The following is a 21,557-nucleotide window of genomic DNA, read 5'->3' on the forward strand; positions in this document are numbered from 1 at the left end:
TGACCTCTGCACATGCGCAGACTATAAACATCGGCGGCCCGTACGCAAGCGGGAATATCTGCACCGATCAGAATAAGGGCCCTGGTTAGGACAATACAATAATAAGTAAAGTTGTGCTTTAAATTAGGAGTGACCTGTGAAGAAATAGGATTAACTTGCCCTACAATATCATCAATGACACTACATCCAGTTATATATGCGGAATGCAGTAGGCAGACTAACCAAAATACAAACTTCTTGCACACCACTCCCTAATTCCTAGTCCAGGTAAACTGTTGCAAGCGGCACATCAGGATGCATGCCACCATCTCGTTCCCTGGATAATATCCTCAAGACCCACTATTGCTGAACACACAATAATACATCTGCCCTCCCCATGTTACCTATTTACTCTTTGCAGAATGTTAGAATATGTCAGTGTTAAGAAATGATAGGGAGAGGCTGGAGCAGCTTTTTCATTTTGACAGGAAAAATCTGGCAATGGGCCATGCCTATGGGTTCCACCATGGGGCCCTCTTGACCTATTTGCAGTACACACCTTGCACCCATGGTAGATACATTATTGTTCTATGAAGATCAAGAAGTTAGTACAGTATTGCACTCAGACGACGCAGAGCCTATTATATGGCATCTATAGAAAAGTGCTTTCTATGCTATTTCTTGGCATCATTTAAATTATATTTACCATGTACACATACAGTGCTGTTCTATATTAGGTTAGAAATGCACTGGAATTGGGCCCTGTCAAAGATTACGTTAAACATGCTGCCGAGTATTGAATGGAGAAGGGCACTAGGCAAGGCAAGAAGCTAACATTCAAGTGAATGTTAAGGCTCTTCAGGCTGCACATTGGTGTTCCAGACATCCTGTAAGCCAAACAGAGGTGCCCCTGGAGAAGCAAAGGTGCCACCTGCAGATACTTAGTAATAACACTGCTGTCTAAGCTCTAAACACATAGCATTCATATACCAATGTCAAACATGATAACTAATACAGTACATTCAGCTTGTTTTTATCGGTTTAAAAAAGAGCCAATAATGCTGCCTCTGATCTGAAACCAATTTCCTCTTTAACTTACAAACATTTTGGCATTCTTGTCTACTTTTCATACCTGCCTTCCAGAAGATACTGAAGCAGTGTCAGAGTGGAGCATGAAGGGCCCAACAGGGAATGCACAAGTAAGGGCCCATGCTAAGAGGTGTGGCCAGCCTCCAGAGGTCTAAACATCTTGATAAATATATAAAGCAAATACTGATTGTGCAGGATATTAACAGAAACAATGCACTGTACAAAATACACTATAATCATGTGCAGTATAAAGGAACACATGTAAAATTCAAGGGCACAGTCTGGAACCGATTCCTAAAGGAGGGGGTGAGGCCCACCAATGTTTTCTCCTGTAACCCTGTACTTAAGGGGGTTATAATACGAGAAGGGTATGACTGAGACAGATTTTATGTGTACAATGAAAGACAAATGAAGAACAATGTATTTTTCTTCCTCGAAGGAAACCAAACATACCTAGAAAAATCCTGTTGATAAACTTACTAATGCCTGGTCATTGGTCAGTGTCCTGTAACTCACCCAGCACCACTGTCCAAGGTTCTGGAATCTGTAAAAGAAGAGTCCACTTCACCGGACTGGAGTTTATTCCTTTAGCAGATTTATGCGTCAGAGGACTTTGGGTTAGTATAAATTATAATGGGGTGGCGACAAGGTAATGACTCCACTCTTCACATGCCCACATAATGGCTCTATTGCCTACATAATACATTTCATCAGGAGGCAATTTTTCTCAAGTAAATTCACATGAATGCCGATTCCCCCTTCGGAGATATTTGGATCATGTTGTTGCAGTATAAATGGGTTCAAACAAAACTTACATTTTTAAGGTACCAATGCCCCCTCTTGAAGTTTGGCCCCTCTTTTAATCATAGCAGTGAAAGGTGCTACAAGGATGGAAAATTACCTGCTGAATTGTCTGTAATCATTTGCAAAGCCCAGGAAACTTGTATGGCCTTAAGGTTGCTAGGCAATAACCAATCTATGATAACCTAAACCTTGACTAATGCCCCTTTCAGACCGCACATATTACCTGGTATTTTGCAGTTTTCTTTACCGTTTCAAAACGCTAATATGTGCGGTCTGAAAGGTCCACAGTGATTTTATTTGTAAACAGTAAAAAAGCAGGGTACCCGCTTCAGACCCGTTTGTTTTTTTTGCAGTCTGAACGGGTGTGAAATTGTATTTCGGACCCAGCAAACAGTGGTGCATATCTAATGAGCGGGACCCAGTGCAGTGAATATTTAATGAGCGTGTGGGGAACCACCCATTAAATATGCACAGTTGTCATTAGATATGAACAAAGGTGTGTCCCCCCCCCCGTGGAGGCATCCCCCTCCCCACACTGATGCATCGGACGGGGGGGGGGGGGGGGGGGGGGGGGGGGAATAGGATTGCCCTAGTGGGGAGGTTTTTCAGACCACAAAACCTGTTTAGACCACAAAACCTGTTTAGACCAGATTTTCTGTCAATCACCAGTGTATTTGCAGGTAAAGAGAAAATCGCGTTGATCGATTGATAATGGGCCGCGATAAGATCGACGCGATCAACCCGATTTTACATAGGGAACAATGGGAAATGGCCAATATGGCCCATTTCTCATTGTATATGGTTATAAAGTATGGTTAATGCCCCCCCCACTATTGACGACAACCCGAAGTGTGACGAGCGCAGCGAGCCCTTGAGGGGCAGCGGTACGCGTCCTCCGACCTTTTCATACCCCCACTATCCACGTCGGCGTGGAGTTGAATTTATATAGCGTGGCGAGCGCAGCGAGACACCGAGCCGAAGCGTGGCGAGCCCCCGCGAGGGGACGCGTATACCTGTGAAGTTATGCGCGTCCCCTCGCCACACTATATAGAATCAACTCCACGCCGACGTGGATAGTGGGGGTATGAAAAGGTCGGAGGACGCGTACCGCTGCGCTCACCACGCTTCGGGTTGGCGTCAATAGTGGGGTGGCGTTAACAATGGAGGGCCATTTCACCCATCAGGGGGGGGGGGGGGGGTTGCTATTGAAATGGGAGGTTTGGGGGCTTTTTACATTGAAATTCATGTAAAATTGGGTCTCAGGGACCATTTTACATGGATTCCAATGTAAAAATCGCGTCCATCGCATGCAATTTGATCAACGCGATTTTTCCGACCCGATCAATACAATCAAAATCGTGTGCGCCGTGCTAGGAAACAAGTACCTGTTTTAAATACCGGGTCTAAGCAGGTTTTGCGGTGTGAAAGCAGCATAAGTCTATGCATAATTCTTTGGGCAGAGGCATCACTGTGTGTGGTGACACCTTGCACTGGGGGTGTATTTCAGAGGGAATTGCCCCATGGGAAAACTGTTGCTTTCATCACTTCGGGGGGTGTGGCCAACATTAATCGGTCGGGCCAGTGTTCTCAGAGAACACTGGCCCTGACAGATCGCTCAGCACACAGCACTGGCAAATCGCTGGGTGCTGAGCAATCTAGCATCGCTCAGAACACATCTACACACATCACTACATGCGTTAGGACCCATTAAGGCTTTAGTTGGAGATCTGCTTGCTAAAAGGAAACCTCTGGGGAAATTCCAATTGTCAGCATTAACAGGAAAATAATGTATTGAAAAGTAAACCTGCCTGGACAGAAATATTAGAATTGATTTTACAATAACTATCATTGTACAGACTTAACTCGCACACAATAATGTGATAACTGAAACTTTATTGGCACAGTATTCCATGCAACAATGACATGTTGACAAAATGTACTGTATCATGCTTTAAAAGAAGCATCAACTCTACTACAAAAAAGACCGTCCAATTTGAAGACTTGTGTATAGTTCTTTGCAAATGGTTCCTTAATCCAACTGGATTCATATCAATGAACAAACTTTTTTCAGCCAAAGTAGTGAAATTTTCATATACTGTAGAAAAAAAAATAAAGAACTTGTGAATATTGATCTTTTTTTTTTATAAACAATCAGGTCTTTTTAATTAATTTAGTTTCTTTGTGTTGTGTTACAGTAGTATTAAAAATGAGGTAGATTGAGCTGCATTTAAAATGTCTAGCCTGCCAAAATTTGTTTATTTTGCACAATCCCCTACATCAGTGATAGCCAACTCTAGTCCCCGAGAGCTACCAACAGTTCACCAAAGGTGCACTTATTACTCACTAACACATTTTAAAAGATCCTCAGGTGGAGCTAATTACTTCACTTGTGATTCTGTGAGGAGATCTGGAAAACATGCACTGTTGGTAGCTCTTGAGGACTGGAGTTGGCTACCTCAGCCCTACATAATACCCCAAATGATTCTTCATCATTCTCCCTCATTTCCCCCTCCTTGATTTGCTGTGGACACCACTTTAACTATGCCCCATGACTCTGGACATCCCTAGAACTGTATCTGACTCTCTCAAAGCATGGGACTTGGTTGTTATCACTACTAATTCTGTCTCTTCCCACTCAGGCTTTTTCGTCTGATCCTGGTTCTAAACCTCTCCTACTGGATTTCCTGGGATATTGCTACTATAACAGATTTAGTAGGGTATGGATCATTAGGTAACCAGCATTAGGTCGACAGGGTCATTAGGTCAACATAGAAAAAGTCTACTTTTTTTTTACCGGAATGTCAACACAGTCCACATAAACACTAAAACGTAGTACTGTGCTCCCCATGCTTTGGGCATGGTGATTCTCTATGCTCGGCACACTATCGCATTCTCCCACCACGTCCTAGTGGATGATAGGGCATGTAATACCGCCTGTCGGCACATGTCGTGTCAACATGGACACAGAAACGTAGCACCACGTCCCCTTGCACAGCTCATTACGCTCGCCATGCTTCGGGCACTGTTCCTCGCTAGTGGATGGTAGGCCATGAAATACCGCCTGTCGGCACATGTTGTGTCAACATGGACACCGAAATGTACCACCGTGTCTGAAATACCACCTGTCAGCACATTTTGGCTCAATAAACAGTAAAAAAAAAAAATATGTCGACCCTTAACCCCTTCCCGCCGCAGCCTGTTTTTGCCTTCCTGACAGAGCCCTTTTTTTTTCAAATCTGACATGTATCACTTAAGTGGGGATAACTTTTTTTTGCTTTTACTTATCCCAGTGATTTTGAGATTGTTTTCTCGTGACACATTGTACTTCAAGTTAGTGGTAAATTTGGGTCGATACAGTCTGTGTTTTTTTGTGAAAGATACCAAAATGTCGTAAAAAAATTGGAAAATTTAGCAATTTTCAAAATGTTAAATTTTCTGCTTGTGAGACAAATAATCATACCACTCAAAATAGTTAATAACTAACATAGACCATATGTCTACTTTATGTTTCCATCATTATTACAACCTCCTTTTAATTTTTTTGGACACTAGGAGGCTTAAAATATGAATAGCAAATTCTCAAATTTTCAAGAAAATTTCAAACACTGATTTTTTTAGGGACCAGTTCAGTTCTGATGTGACTTTGAGGGACTTGTATGTGAGACACCCCCATAAATGATGCCATTTCAAAAACTGCACCCCTCACAGTATTCAAAACAGCATTTTGGAAGTTTGTTAACCCTTTAGGTGTTTCACAGGAATTAAAACAAAGTGTAGGTGACATTTCAAAATTTCATTTTTTTAGCAGATTTTCAATTTTAATACATTTTTCTAAGGAACACAGTAGATTTTACTAGAGAAATGTGACTAAAAATTGATTCCCCCAATTCTTTTGTTTTCATAAATATCCTATATGTGCCCCTAGTGTGCACGTTGACCAAACCACAGGCTTCATAATAGAAGGAGCACCTACTTGATTTTGGAGCCTCCTTTTTATGAGAATATTTTTTAGGCACCATGTAGGTTTGTAGGCACCATAAGATGCTAAAAGTTAGGAACCCCCCCACAAGTGACCCCATTTTGCAAACTACACCCCTCAGGGAATTCATCTAGGGCTATAGTGTACATTTCAAACCCCCAGGGGTTTCACCAATTGTGGTACAACTGGGCAGTGAAAATGAAAAATTACATTTTTTACACAAAAATGCAGTTCTGGCTCAAAATTTTCATTTTCACAAGGAATGAATGAGACAAAGCACCCCAAAATCTGTGCCCCAATTTCTCCCGAGTACGGCAATGCCTCACATGTGACCAAAAAATACCATTTGGGTGGATGGCAGGACTCAGAAGGGAAGGAGTGATATTTGGATTTTGCAGCACAGATTCTGGTGGAATGTTGGTGGGTGCTATGTCGCATTAGCAAGACCCCCGAAGCACCAATACAGTGGAACCCCCCCACAAGTGACCCCATTTTGCAAACTACACCCCTCAGGGAATTCATCTAGGGCTATAGTGTACATTTCAAACCCCCAGGGGTTTCACCAATTGTGGTACAACTGGGCAGTGAAAATGAAAAATTAAATTTTTTACACAAAAATGCAGTTCTGGCTCAAAATTTTTCATTTTCACAAGGAATGAAGGAGACAAAGCACCCCAAAATCTGTGCCCCAATTTCTCCCGAGTATGGCAATGCCTCATATGTGACCAAAAAATACCAGTTGGGTGCATGGCAGGACTCAGACGGGAAGGAGTGATTTTTGGATTTTGCAGCTCAGATTCTGGTGGAATGAATGGTGGGTGCTATGTGGCATTAGCAAGACCCCCGAAGCACGGTGAAATGATGAACCTAATAATCCATAGATGTGTGGTATATTTTAAAACACTCCTTTATACATAGGCCGGGTTTGTCGGGGCAAGTTTCACAGTGGAAAATAGTATCCTTTCTTATTCCCTTTTAATAGCAAACTTTGCACCTTTTTTGTGTCCTGCCCTTTTTTGCAGTGGAGGGGATTTCGTTAGGAAAATGCTGCCCTGGTACAATACGGGGGCCAGTACTAGAAGTACTGGGGCCCTCTGCCTGCTGGTTCCCAAATATTAGGCCCTTTATGACTTCCTCTTGAAAGTGCATAAATGTCCCCCTCTGGCTGGTAGAACGGAATAGCACGTAAGCGTTATACAGTGCCATCTGGATGATATACACGGCCAGCTTCTTGTACCAGATTTTTGTTTTCCGCAGGGCACTGTACGGCTTCAGTACCTGATCTGAAAGATCCACTCCGCCCATGTACTTATTGTAATCTAGGATACAATTAGGTTTTGAGGTGTGGGTACTGGTACCTCGTACAGGGACGGAGGTGGTACTGTCTCCGTGAATTGTTGTCAGTATAAGGACATCCCTCTTGTCCTTATATTTGACCAACAACATATTTTCGGTGCATATTCCCCTGCTTTCACCCCTTCTCAGTACTTGGGCAATGTGCGTTTTTGGGAGGCCTCTTTGGTTCTTGCGCACAGTACCGCAAGCTGCTGTACCTCTTGAACCAAGGGCCTTAAACAGGGGGATGCTAGTGTAAAAGTTATCCACATAGAGGTGATAACCTTTATCCAGGAAGGGGTGCACTAAATCCCAGACAATTTTTCCACTAACACCTACGAGGGAGGGGGGGCATTCTGGCGGTTCAATTCTTGAATCCTTCCCTTCATATACCCTAAACCTGTGGGTGTACCCTGAGGTGCTTTCACACAGTTTATACATTTTTATGCCATACCTTGCCCTCTTACTGGGAAGGTACTGGCGGAATTTAACCCTTCCTTTAAAATGTATAAGGGACTCAGCGATACAAATACATTTTTCAGGGATGTACAACTCTGCAAATTTGGCACTGAAATGATCAATGACCGGCCTGACTTTGAATAGCCGGTCAAAGGTGGGATCATCTCTGGGTGGGCACTGTGCATTATCGGTGTAATGTAAAAATTTAAGGATTGTCTCAAAACGAGTCCGAGCCATGGCCATACGGTAAAGTGGGGTGCTGTACAGAACATCTGTACTCCAATATTGCCTAATTTCTGGCTTTTTTACTATGCCCATATGTAACACCAGACCCCAAAACGTCATCATCTCTACTGCATCTACAGGGGTCCACCTAGCAAATGATGACGTGGGGTTTTGAGCAATAAACTGCTGGGCATATAAATTACTTTGGTCCACCATTAAATTTATAAAATCATCAGAGAAAAATAATTTGAAAAAGTCAATTTCTCTGAGACCTGTTGAATCAAATTGGATTCCTGGGATGGCCAAAAACTCAGGAACCTGGGGCTCAAAATTGTCTGGTGGCGGGGTCCATACGGGATCAATCATTTGGGGGGGTCTCAGCTGCTCTACGGGGGCGTCTTTGAGGGGGTCCCTCATCACTAGAGGAGGAAGATGAGGTTAAGACGAATCCTTCAAATTCCCCGCTTGCATCACTGGCTGTGTCAGAGTCAGAGGCAAGCATGGCATATGCCTCCTCCGCTGAATACATTCTTCTGGATGACTGGGATGACATTTGGGATGCCATTTTTATTTTTGTGTTTCTGTAAGTGTAATGTTTCAACACGTGTATAGTGTAGGGGGGGTACAAACTTTATTTCAACACGGGGGGTATGTAGTGTGTAGTGTGTATGTAGTGCAGAAAAAAAAATACTTTATACAGGAATTTGATCCCAATAAAAAAATAAAAAAAAATTATATCAACCCTGTGCCGAAAATGCTGTTCAGTGATGTACGTCACTGATCTGCGCTCAGCGGCCACAGGACACCCACAAAAGCAACGTGGGTGTAAAAACAATTTAAAAAAAATAAACCACAGCACTCTCCAAAAAAAACAATTTAAAAAAACTGCAGAAAAAAAATTATATCAACCCTGTGCCAAAAATGCTGTTCAGTGATGTACGTCACTGATCAGCGCTCAGCGGCCACAGGACACCCACAAAAGCAACATGGGTGTAAAAACAATTTAAAAAAAATAAACCACAGCACTCTCCAAAAAAAAAAAACAATTTAAAAAAACTGCAGAAAAAAAATTATATCAACCCTGTGCCAAAAATGCTGTTCAGTGATGTATGTCACTGATCAGCGCTCAGCGGCCACAGGACACCCACAAAAGCAACGTGGGTGTAAAAACAAAACCCCACTGCACTCTCCAACAAAAAAAAAACTGCAGATCAGGGATGCAACACTGATTAGCAGTGAGGGGCAGCAGGCACACAACTGTGGGTGCAACCTGACAGGGTATATATATATATAAAAAAAAAAAAAAACCCTGGACCCCAAAAAAGGTGCTGATCACTTAGTTTATACTGATCAGCACAAAAGGGGGGGGCAGCAGTCAGTTGCACAGGCAGCACAACCTTTGGTGCAACTGACAGGTATATATATAAAAAAAAACAACCCTGCACCCCCAAAAAGTTGCTGATCAGCACAGATATACTGATCAGCACAAAAGGGGGGGCAGCAGACACAAAATATAGCACTCTCTATCACTCTCTGTGACTCTATGACACTGCAGCAGCAGCACACAGGAAGTCACAAGATCCAGGAAGCATCCAGCTGCTGGCAGCACGCTACCAGCGGTGATCAGGTAAGTATCAGGCAAGGATCAGGTCAGTATATCGCGACAGATTGGCACGGTGACCGCTCTGCACGCAATTCCAGACCGGAATGGCGTCTGCAGCGCAGTCACCGTTAGTTTAAATCACGCGCCATGGCTGTGATTGGTCCGTCGGTCCTACGGACCAATCACAGCCTTGGGGGCAGGTGGGGTGAGGTGTGGTCATCACCGGTGACCCCCTCACGCCCGGCGGAGATTGATCCCTGTGTTACCGAGCGTCTGATTCGCCGGTAACACAGGAAAACGCTGCGACTGGCTGTTCACATTGAACAGCCAATCACAGCGATCGCCGACGGGGGGAGGCATCGCCGCCCCCCCTGGGCATGCAGGGACATGTCTGCTGTCAGGGACAGCAGACATGTTTAAACTGTCACCGCGTCTATAGACGCGGTGACAGTTTAAAGTCATGACGTATATATACGTCATGTGTCGGGAAGTACATCCCGGCCATGACGTATATATACGTCAAATGTCGGGAAGGGGTTAAGTCATATCGACCATCATGCTGCCTCATCTATCAACCCATTTTCTTCTTCCTGATAGGGACCTATTTACTTATACACAAATTAGACACTGGTTAGCTCGGGACCCCCATATCACCCCACTCCTTCAATAGTATTATAACTTACCTCCGTAAACACCAGAGGCTGCATTAGGTTTTGGTATACTATGCACCGTGATGTTGACCCAGGTAGTAAATCTCCCTCGCAACTTTAGTGGGAGGCGGACTAATAGTTGACCTTTACTCCCCTAAAATGGGACTGTATTTATGGTCCAAGTGTATAGGTTACACGTTCACAAGGGTCTCCAAGCACAGAGTGACACCGCAAGGTGTAACCCCCCCCCCCCCCCTTCTATACTACAATAGGTACTGGTAGTGTACCTTACACTTCTGCAGCCAGGAGACCTCCCACCGTCCACGGCGTAACCTTCCCGTAAACCCCATCCCCTAAAAGATGACTAAAGCTAACGAGTCGCTCCCTGACAAGGGCTGTTTAATGTGAAAGGGGGCTGGATGTACGTGAATACATCTGTAATTTGACTCCGTTCACCTAAAAGGCACGCTTGATACCAAAGAACTAACCATGCACAGATTAGCAGAATAAAAATAACTATGGAAAACCTTGAAAAAATTTAATTGGTCAGAATGATATCCCTGTAGGGGGAAATGAGAGTAAAGCAGAGAGGCTTGCAAAGGGTAAAACAGAACTAAAAATTGTGAGGATGGCAGCACAAGGCAGCAAAAAAATGCTCATTTATAACAGGCAGAAAAATGTATTATCTAAGAGAGCAAAGATGACCACCTAGCAGCTTTCAAGGTGCATCCATGCTGCCTCGTGTTGGCGCACCATTGTGAAATCAATATGAAATTACAAATGTTTGGAAAATGTGGAGAGTGAAAAAAGTACAATATTTTTTCCCCTTAATCAAAATGTAGGCACAATTGAAAGTAAGCACATGGTAAAAAAATTATTTGAATTTCAAATAAATAATTCTCTAGCATGTTAGCAATATCTGAAAATTGGTATCACTGTCTGCATGGACCCAAAGCTAAGTGTATTGTACATACAGATGGAGCGCCTCATTTAGAGCTGAGAATCGCCAGCGGAGAGGCGCTCCATCTAAATGGGATGCGCGAGCGTCCCAGTATTTTGGTGATGGGGGATGGAATCCCTGCCCATCGGAGGAGCGGCCTGGAGGCGGTGGTGGGCTCTGTCGGAAGGGGACGCGCATGCATCTCGTGCGCACGCATTCCTTACGGCGGTTGGCAATCTGACAGCCAGCACCCGGCTGAATGAGGCAGACACCATCTGTAGACAGCATAGTAGTGAAAGAACCACAAAATATTACCAAGTGAAGCCAATCTGAAGCCACTTTCAAGTCACTAATATGGCACAATTGTTTAAGAGCAAACCAATACATTTCTACTGCAGTGTACATTTTCAAAATAAGGCACAGGTTCTCGAACTCGGTCATCAGGACCTCACAGGGTGCATGTTTTTCAAGTCTCCACACAGAATCACAAGTGAAATATTTAGTTCCACCTGCAGACTAAGTTTGAGAACCCCTGAAATAAGGCAACTACATGCTTTTTTGTGCTAAACAATATGTACCCACTGGTGTTGAAATGCATCTAAAGCAAACATTTGAAGCAAACATTTGGAACCCTTGTATCCAATTCTGGCATACCCACACTTGCTTATACTTGTATTAAGATGCATTGTAGTTTTGGAACACATACATTACAGATGTGTTCTTTTATGTTGTTACCACCATCACAAACAATACTCTTTATAGCAAGACATATGCTATGCCTTCACTTCAATGGGGCAGGTGGGCATATGATCGATTTCTATGGAAGCTGGCAATGATATGAATGAGAGCGGTATGCTGTACTGAGTTTGCATTATTGTTCCAATACAGAACACTGCTATACGCAGCAAAGCTGTAGCGGGACATGTGTTTGGGAAATAACTGGTGTAATATATAAGAAAAAGTAACTTAACTCCTGCAAAAAATACTAATTAAATATAACCCTTCAAAGTGCGAATAAAATGTCAGTGGTGCAAAGACCTAACGAGCATATACAACTATATGTTCTATCATACATGAGCATTAATTGTCACGCCATCGTCCTTTACGGGGAAGCAGGTCTCGCTCGCCATCTTTTCTCTTCTTAAACTCCGCATACCTCTCAGCCATATCTGACAGCTCATTTGGAACTTCCTGAGAATAATAATGTACATAACTGTGACACGTATATATGTAAAAAGCATACAGTAGCTCAAAAGCAGTTATTCTTTTGTTTGGAAAAACAAAACCTAAATCTAGCATAGAATACAGCATAAGTATTCATTAGATAACTCCTATCGGAGGTAGCATCTAAGAATTAGTAAAAAGTTAATAAGGGAGTAAAAAGGTGGCATCTTTATACCAGAAAATGATGCACCAAGCCTGAAAATGACTACAATGACAGTAAGATAAGGCTATTGAACAGAAAAGGTATGATGCATATATACTTGCTAGCATATGTAAAAGCAGGAAGAAATCCAAACTTCTAGTAAGAGAGTTGAGGATTTCATCAAGTGGTTCAACAAGATGTCAAGGATGATCCTGACAACTTCACGGAAATACATAAATTTCTTTGTGGAGCTTGATATTTTTATACTGCTTTGCAGATACGCTTTAATACCACATGTTGCTAAATATCTCATAGTCTATTCATTACTTACTAGTCATAGGTCTGAAAACAGGATTTTGGTACTTACCGGTAAATCCCTTTCTCTGATTCCAAAGCGGGCACACTGGACAGAAGGTTTACATTGGGGTATAGACGGGCAATTAGAGGAGCTGTCACTTTAAATTATTTGTAGGTGTGACAGGTTCCTCCCCCTCTATACCCCTCTCCTCCACCAGTTAAGAAACTGTGCCCGAGGAGAGACTTACCGTCTCACACACACTGAAGAAGAGGATAGAAGCAAACACAAACAAACCACACAAACACACAGAACATAAGGCAAAGACACTGGAACAGCCTTCATGAAACTTTAACAACTGCAGGAAAATTTAGAACAGCACAGGGTGGGCATCCAGCGTCCCCTATAGAATTAAAGAAAGGGAGTTACCAGTAAGTAACAAAATACAGTTTTCTCTATCATCCATAGGGAATGCTGGAAGGTTACATTGGGGATGTCCCATAGCTCCCATCCTAGATGGAAGAGCGTTGTGTACCCTGCAAAACAACTCTGCCAAACTGTGTTTCTAAAGTGGCAAAGGTATCAAACTTATACCCGGGGGGAGGGGTAGTCAAACTTATACATTTTACCCTGAAACTTATACCTGGGAAGCCACCCAAGAAGATCCCACTGAACGGGTGGTATGAGTGTAAACCATAGACAGACATGACTGTGAAGCCACAGAATACGCCTGGGCAATGACCAGGTGGATCCAACAGGCTCTAGTCTGTTTAGATGCAAGACAACCAATTTTGTGTGCGGCAAAAAGCACAAACAAGGACTTCCGAAAAGCCGCAGTCCTTTTTTTTTTACAAATCTTGAGAGCATGCACCACTTCCAAAGATCTAACCTCAGAGGAACTATCCGTAAGAACTGGTAGCACAATGGGCTGGTTTATAAGGAAAGATGAAACCACCTTTGGAAAAAAAAAGCTCCACGTGTACGCAGTCCTCAAGGTACAATGATTTACAGGAACAAGCCCCTTACTCCGAGAATCTCCAAGCAGAAGCCAAGACTAAAAGCATAAGTCTTCAGGTACAAAAAACTTTAAATCTGTGGATTCCAGCGGTTTGAAACGAGGACTGCAAGAATCTCAAAAATAGAGTTACATCCCAAGGCGATGTAGGAGCAATGACTAGCAGCTGAAGATTTAAAACCACCTGTAGGAACATTTGAACCTGGGGTAGCAACGCAAGCCTGCGCTAAAAAATATGGAAAAGGGCAGAGACCTGCACCCTTGAGCCCAGCAGTAAACCAGCGTCAAGGCCCGCCTGAAGAAAATGTAGAGAATTGGCCAACCAAAAAAAAGACTGTTGTGGATAATTCTTCCGTTCGCACCAAGCAACATACAATCACCATATGCGATGGTAATGCTTAGAAAATTATGAGTGTTCAGCATAGTAGGAATCACTATTGAGGGGAGGACTGCTCTCTCAACAGCCAGGCTGTCAAACGCAGATGCCGGGAAGTCATGATAGCGAAAAAGGAACTGGATAGGCCAAGGGATCGTTAGACTGTCCACTGCCTGAGCTCCTCGATCCAGTGTTCTTGGGACATCGGTAGAAAGCTTAACACTGTGTCTGGATGCCATGAGATTCACACTGTGAAGACCCTGGCATTCCACCAGCAGCTGAAACACCTTAGGGTGCAGAGCCCAGTCACTGGGATGGAAGCCCCGGCAACTGAGATAATCTGCTTCCCAGTTGTGGACTTCTGGAATATATATGCTGCTGAAATTGCCTGTGCGTACCTTTCTGCCCTTTGAAGAATGGGAACCATCTCTCGCCTTGCAGCATGGCTGCATATGCCACCTTGTTTGTTGATTTAAGCCTTTTCATTTTTTCATCAAAGCTTGCGAATACTGATCGGCAAAAGATATTTCTGGTAAGACTGCAGTTCCAGTCACTGCCCCCAACCCTGCAGACTGGAGTCGGTTATATGGAGGACCCAATCCCATGTGCCGAATGGACGACCCTCCAGGAAGTGATCCCCCAACAACCACAAGAGGAGAGAAATCCCAGTCTGAAGGGAGGGATGAACCAACTGATGGAGAAACAGGAGGTCCAGCTGAAACATCCACAAGTGGAACGTTCATAAGGGCCTCAAAAACCGCCACCATCTTGCCTAACAGCCGGATTGACTGATGGATCAACACCCACCGTGGATAGAGAAGCAGTCTGACAAGATTCTGAATGGCCTGAAACTTGTCCAATGAGAGAAACACCATGTTTGTTGGTGTCCAAAATCATGCCGAGAAACTGAAGGCGTCGAGTTCACAAAACAAAGGGACTCCATTTTGAATGTGAAAACCCTCTGGAAGTGCTCGAGGGATTCTAAATTTAATATGGGGTCGACTGACCCATCTGCGTTTGGAACCATTAACAGATTTGCATACCTTTGTTCTGTTGAACTGGAGGAACTGGAAATATAACCCCCATGGTTATCAACTTTTGAACTGCCTCCTGTAAGACTACCTGGTGGTCTGTTAAAGCTGACTAACCGGAGGTGAAAAACTGAACTAGAGTTTGAAATTTGAATTTCAGCTTTAGGTTCCCCACGTGATAGGGAAGCCCATCATGTGGAGGGACTTGGGCACGATGATGGTAACTGAACAGAAGGCTGGACCAGAAGAATGGCCTCTGGAACCTCTAGCTGCAGAGAGGGAAGCATCCCTGGCCTTGCCATGAAACCAGGATGGTGGAGACAAAAAAGGTACTTCACAACCCACAGCGTAAATAGTGACACCCAGGAGATACAAATAATATTAATCAAATGTATTCACATTTTAGTGAAGTCAATGTGCATGTCAGAGGTGTCTTTCTCAATCCAATAGGAACTTTCCCATACAGTTTCCCTAGGGACTCGATGAAAAGTATATAGTGCAGGCATTACCAACCATGGTCCTCAAGGCACACCAACAGTGCAGGTTTTGTAGATATCCAGGCTTGAGCACAGGTGACTTAATTAGTATCTGAGGGATTCTGATTAAACCATCTGTGCTGAAGCCTGGATATCACTAAAACCTGCACTGTTGGTGTGACTTGAGGACCATGGTTGGGAATGCCTGATATAGTGCAATAGCGTATTTTTAAAAAATATATGACATTTGTTAAACACACTCACATGTAGTTGTAAAAAACAAGCATATCACCCCTCAGGGTAGTAAGATCCATACACTGTGCCAAAGAGACGCAGACACCTCCCGCCAAGCCGGCCAGGGTCTTCGACGGAGATGCAGCAACTCAGGATGGCATCAGGACAGGATCCGTTCGGCGTGCTTTCAGGCAAACAATGCCCTTCTTCAGAAGCGTAGTGGACACCATCAGACTAGGCCTTCTTATACCCCACACAATTAAAACATTACAAGCAGCTGATTTCACGGCACCCATGTGCCGGAAGTTGCGTCCCGTTCTTCTAAAACCTAGCAGGCGTTATAACAATTTAGACACCAGATTAGCCAAGGCTGAAATGGAATGGATATTTTGTATCTCCTGAGTGTCACGAAGTACCTTTTTTGTCTCCATCCTATTGTTATTCACCATCACTAGACACCCTAGCTGCAGTATGTTCTCATTTAGGGAAAAAAGGAGAGATCTAAAAGATTTGTTCAATAATGAATTACCATCGAATTTATGTGACAAAGATCTATCCACAACCATGAAAAAAAATTTAAAATCTGATTTTAAAAGAGAATCGATGTTGGTGGGAAGTCAGTACACTGGAGAGAGTTATTTATATGATAATTTAGTACCAAGGGGACTAAAAATTCAAAAAGCCCCTTCTTTTCCTCCCACTAATGGGGCTTTTAAAAAGGATTGGGATTTAATATTAGAACAATGGCCCTTATTCAGATCTGATTGCAGTACAAATTTGTTTGGAAAATGGGCAAAACCACTTGCACTGCAGGTGAAGCAGATGTAACATGTGTAGAGAGTTAAATTTGGGTGGGGTGTGTTGAAACTGAAATCTAAATTGCAGTGTAAAAATATTGCAGCCAGTATTTACACTGCACAGAAACAAAATAACTCACACAAATCTAACTCTCTCTGCACATGTTACATTTGCCCCACCTGCAGTGCACATGGTTTTTCCCATTTTCCAAACAAATTTGTACTGCGATCAGATCTGAATAAAGGCCAATGTTCACTGAAATTAATGAGTCTAATTATTAGAGAACGCGAGAGGAATCTTGCTGAATATAATGAGGAAGTTATCCAATTACAAAAAACTTTAGACGCATTAAAGGAGCTAGAGGATTATAAACGAATAGAAACTGAAATTTTGAGGAAATTAAACAAGGAAACTAGAGAATTGAAGGATAAGAAATGGAAAAAATATCAAAGGGATCTTAATGATCTAAAAATATCAAATTCTCCTCCTCAAGAGGTAGTTAATGTAGTAGAAAATCCAACAACTACTAATCCACAGCCAAAAAAATCTAAACTTTAGAGAATTTAAAAGATCACGTCCCCAAAAATTTCAAAGGATGGAAAAGGTATCCAAGGTAATTGGAGGATGAATCATCCCAAAAATAGAGATTATTCTCCTCGTAGGTTCATTCAAAACCACTATGAGTCCAATTATCAATCTAATAGGAGACTCTATGATTCTCCCAGATTTGAGAACTATGAAGCACCTAATTGGTATGAACCATTGAGAGAAACACCTTTTAGATCCCTTTTTTTCAGGTTTACCCCAAAAACAAGATGGAGAAATAAAAATGGGGTTCAAAAATGAAAACGCAGAGGGGCAAAAGAGGGGTTATCAAAAACAGAAGGAGTAGAAATAGAAACCCATTAATCCATTAACCAACCCCGATAGAACAAACAAGAAGGTTAACTACTCACACCATGTATGAATTCACACTGCTTCTTTAATTAATAGATAAAATATAGTTATTCCAGTAATAATAAAGGTAATTTAGTATGGTAGCCACCACAAATAAAAAACATACATTAAATGCATAAAATATCAAATACGTAAATCAAAACAAATTTAAAAAAAGAATATCCAGTTTGCCAATGCAAATCACTATTCATTTTTATGCAGAAATTTGTGCACTTCAAATTCAATTGACATCTATATTAGGCTGTCTTTATAAGCTGGGTGGACAGTCATTGATATAATGTAATAGTTGCTGTATAAATTGGTGAATGAACAGAATGCCACAAATTACCACTGTGGTACCAGGCTCTCGATACTCACAGCAGTGCAATATGGTGTTAACACTGATGTTACCCTGAAAGGTGAGCAGACCGTCTCCCTTTGCCCCTTCTAACAGATGGTAGTTTGGGCGGGGTTGCTGACTGACGTGACACGGCGTACCTCACCTGCCTGTGTCTGATGTCCTGTCAGAGCACAGAACGGCCGTGGATGAAGGGAGACGTGGAGCTGTGGTGCGTCTCTCACCCGCACCTGTCAGCTTTGCTCACAAGTCTCTTTGATGTAAATGGGACTTTCTCCTTCCAGGTTGGTGATGCTGGGACATCTTTCAGTGGCACTGTAGACGTTCAGGGCACCAGGTGACGAGTATGTAAATAGGCTTGTAGATGTCGGTGTAAAAAAATAGTAGTAGAAGGTATTAGCGTTCTGCCCTGTATATGGGCTGGATATAACAGCTGCCAAATGACCAACAAACGCGTTTCACTCTCAGGGAGCTTTTTCGAAGAGCCCCGATAGAACAAATAGATGTACAGACATCAGATAATAGTACAAACATCTTTAATTTAAGTAAAAAAAAACACTTACAAAAAGTAGAGGAAAGTGTACTAAAAAGGGGGTTGAAATACTGCCCAACGAGTAAAATTGATAGCTTCGACTTCTACGTAGACCTTCAAAAATATATACGTAAATCAACTGTAAAAAAAATATTTTTGAGTAAAGATGCAGAGCTGGAAGCAACCCGAGGTCCCTCGGATCACCAGTTCCTCCCAAAGTCTACATTCTATCCTAGGAGCATTTATTGAATAATTTAATAAAATAGTTCTAGAAGAAGTCGAAAATACTATAAAAAAAAGAGGAGAAACAATTGTAATCTAACTAACTAGAAAAGAATTGCAGGCACTTGAATCCCTAAAAAAACAAAAAGAGGTTGTAATAAAGCCGGCAGATAAGGGTGGAGGGGTGGTCCTTATGGATGTGGAGGATTATGTCGCTGAGATCGACAAACAGTTGGGAGATGGAAAAACTTCTGAGAAATTAAAGAGTGACCCGTTTGCACGGATATCCAAGTCACTACTTTCCTTAACAACAAAAGCGTTGGAAAAAAATGTAATCTCTAAATCGGAATTTAAATATAACAGATGCATCCACCCCAACGATATATGTCCTCCCAAAGATCCATAAGGACCCCCTCCACCTGTCAGCACTAATAGATCACTATTTACAACCACTAGTTAAGAAAACTTTTGTCTATATTAAAGACTCAAATGAAGTATTACAATTTTTAAATGAAGTTCTCTGGAAAGATAGTTATACTATGGTCACTGCTGAAGTCTCAACCTTATATACCATCATCAGAGAAGATAGAGGTATAGAAGCAGTGCAATACTTCCTGAGTCAAACAACATATTCAGAAGATCTAAAAAAAACTTTATTATAGAAAGTATAAAGTTTATCTTGCAAAACAATTACTTCTATTTTAATGGGCACTATTATATTCAGAGAGTAGGGACAGCCATGGGCACCAGGTGTGCCCCAAACCTCTTCATGTCCTATTAGGAGTCTCAAATCGTATGGCATGGAGGGGAGCTGGAGGCAGGCCTGGTGCTGTGGTGTCGATTTATCAACGATATTCTGTTCCTTTGGGATGGAAGTCCCACTAATCTAGATTCCGTCTGTAAAACCCTCAATGAAAATAATTATGATATAAATTTGACTTTCTCTCAAAGCAAGAACCAATTGTGTTTCTTAGATTTATGTTTCTATGTAAAATAAGACTCTTTGCATAGGAAGATTTACAGGAAACCTACCGACTCAAATAGTCTTATTGAAAAATCTAGTCAGCACCATCAGAATTGGCTGAAAGGCATACCATATAGTCAGTTCTTAAGAGTAAAAAGAAGCAGATGATAATTTACAATGGTCATTTATTAGCAAGTACCACTGTCAACATAAGGAGGTTGAACATATCTTTAGAAAAAATTAGCCAATCCTTCAAAAAGGACCCAATTTTGGGCCCAAAATTGCCTAGATACTCAGGATTTATATATATATATATATATATATATATATATATATATATATATATATATATATATATATATATATATATAGGCGGTCAAAAACGATTAAAGATACTGTGGTGAAAAGTACAATGGATGTTCCAAAAAGAAATAGTGTCAGAAGTCAGGGTTTCTACCTCTGTGGATTGTGCCTAATGTGTCGCACCACAAAAGGTGCAAGTAAAATTAAAGAATTTGAAGTAAAAAACATCAAATATCCCATTAGAGTCTTCTTGACCTGTAATACAAGAAATTTTATTTATGCTTTGGAGCATGTAAATGTGGTTTAGTGTATATTGGCAAGACCACTAGATGCCTAAAAAGCCGATTATCGGAACACATCTACAATATCAAAAAAGGTCATGAAAGCCATACTGTTTCCTCACATTATAAAAAGGTACACAGTTCGAATCCCAATTGTATTAGATCTTTTTGGGGAATCCAATCCATCAATCCTAGCTGGCATTATAACAATTTAGACACCAGATTAGCCAAGGCTTAAATGGAATGGATATTGAAACTAAAAACATTAGTTCCACTTGGCTTAAATAGTGAATTTGAATTAAAGTGGTTTTTGTAACGGTGAGCCTTTTTCTATATCCTATATATGTTTATTCTTTCTTTTCCTTCGATTTATTTTTCTATATACAGTACCACGAAATATGATTGTAATTTTCTTAAGTTTATTATTGCAATTTTTTTTAAGTGATCATATTATGAATATATGAACTTTATTTCTCTTTTTTGGGTATTTTATATTGCAAATTATGGAATTTGATGTGGAGCACTTTAAGATGGATATGCATTCCTTTCCTCATAAGTGCGTTCCATTAACCGGACATGACTTAAATAAACTACCAATCAAGGACCATTCTTTCCATCCATTATAAGGGTGATGCATCTCAAAATGGAGGAAACTTGCGTTCCAGGAAATGGACAGAGAAATCCGACAAAGGAGGTTGGAACGTCACTTCCGGTTTTAGAAGAACGGGACGCAACTTTCGGCACATGGGTATCATGAAATCAGCTGCTTGTAATGTTTTAATTGTGAGGGGTATAAGAAGGCACCTTCCAATGGTGTCCACCACGCTTCTGAAGAAGGGCATTGTTTGCCCAAAAACGCGCTAAAGCCTTGTGAACACCACCGAACGGATCCTGTCCTGAGGCTATCCTGAGTTGCTGCATCTCGGCCGAAGACTGCTGGCCGGCTAATTGGTGGGAGGTGTCTGCGTCTTTGGCACAGCGTATGGATCCTACTACCCTGAGGGGTGATACGCTTGTTTTTTACAACTACATGTAAGTGTGTAACAAATGTCATATTTTTTAAAAAGACGTTACTGCACTATATACTTTTCATCGAGTCCCTAGGGAAACTGTATGGGGAAGTTCCTATTGGATTGAGTAAGACACCTCTGACATGCGCATTGACTTCACTAGAATGTGATTACATTTGATTAATATTAAATTCATCTTCACTTCAGATGATGCTGTACTATGGTCTTTTTGCTCTGAGTCTCTTTTAGATCAAAAAGACTTCAATATAGGAATATTGGTATATGTTTACTGTGTAA

General features: G+C 41.8%; 1 protein-coding gene across 2 annotated transcripts in view; it reads right to left on the reverse strand.

The window, feature by feature from the left end:
- Positions 1–3,748: 3,748 nt before the first annotated feature.
- The window catches only part of DDX43 (DEAD-box helicase 43), an 85,760-nt gene continuing 67,951 nt past the window's right edge, over positions 3,749–21,557 (reverse strand). Inside the window, exons 16-17 of one of the 2 annotated variants that reach the window (XM_083177210.1) lie at positions 12,137–12,254; positions 3,749–3,967 (exon numbers count right to left, since the gene is read on the reverse strand). In XM_083177210.1, the coding sequence (XP_083033336.1) occupies positions 12,144–12,254 (111 nt within the window). In that variant the 3' untranslated portion in view covers positions 3,749–3,967; positions 12,137–12,143. The remainder of the gene's footprint in view (positions 3,968–12,136; positions 12,255–21,557) is intronic. The other variant, XM_083177211.1, reaches the window with a different exon arrangement.

Source organism: Crinia signifera, chromosome 3 (assembly GCF_055691185.1).
Source record: "Crinia signifera chromosome 3, ASM5569118v1, whole genome shotgun sequence".
NCBI classification, from domain to species: Eukaryota; Metazoa; Chordata; class Amphibia; order Anura; family Myobatrachidae; genus Crinia; species Crinia signifera.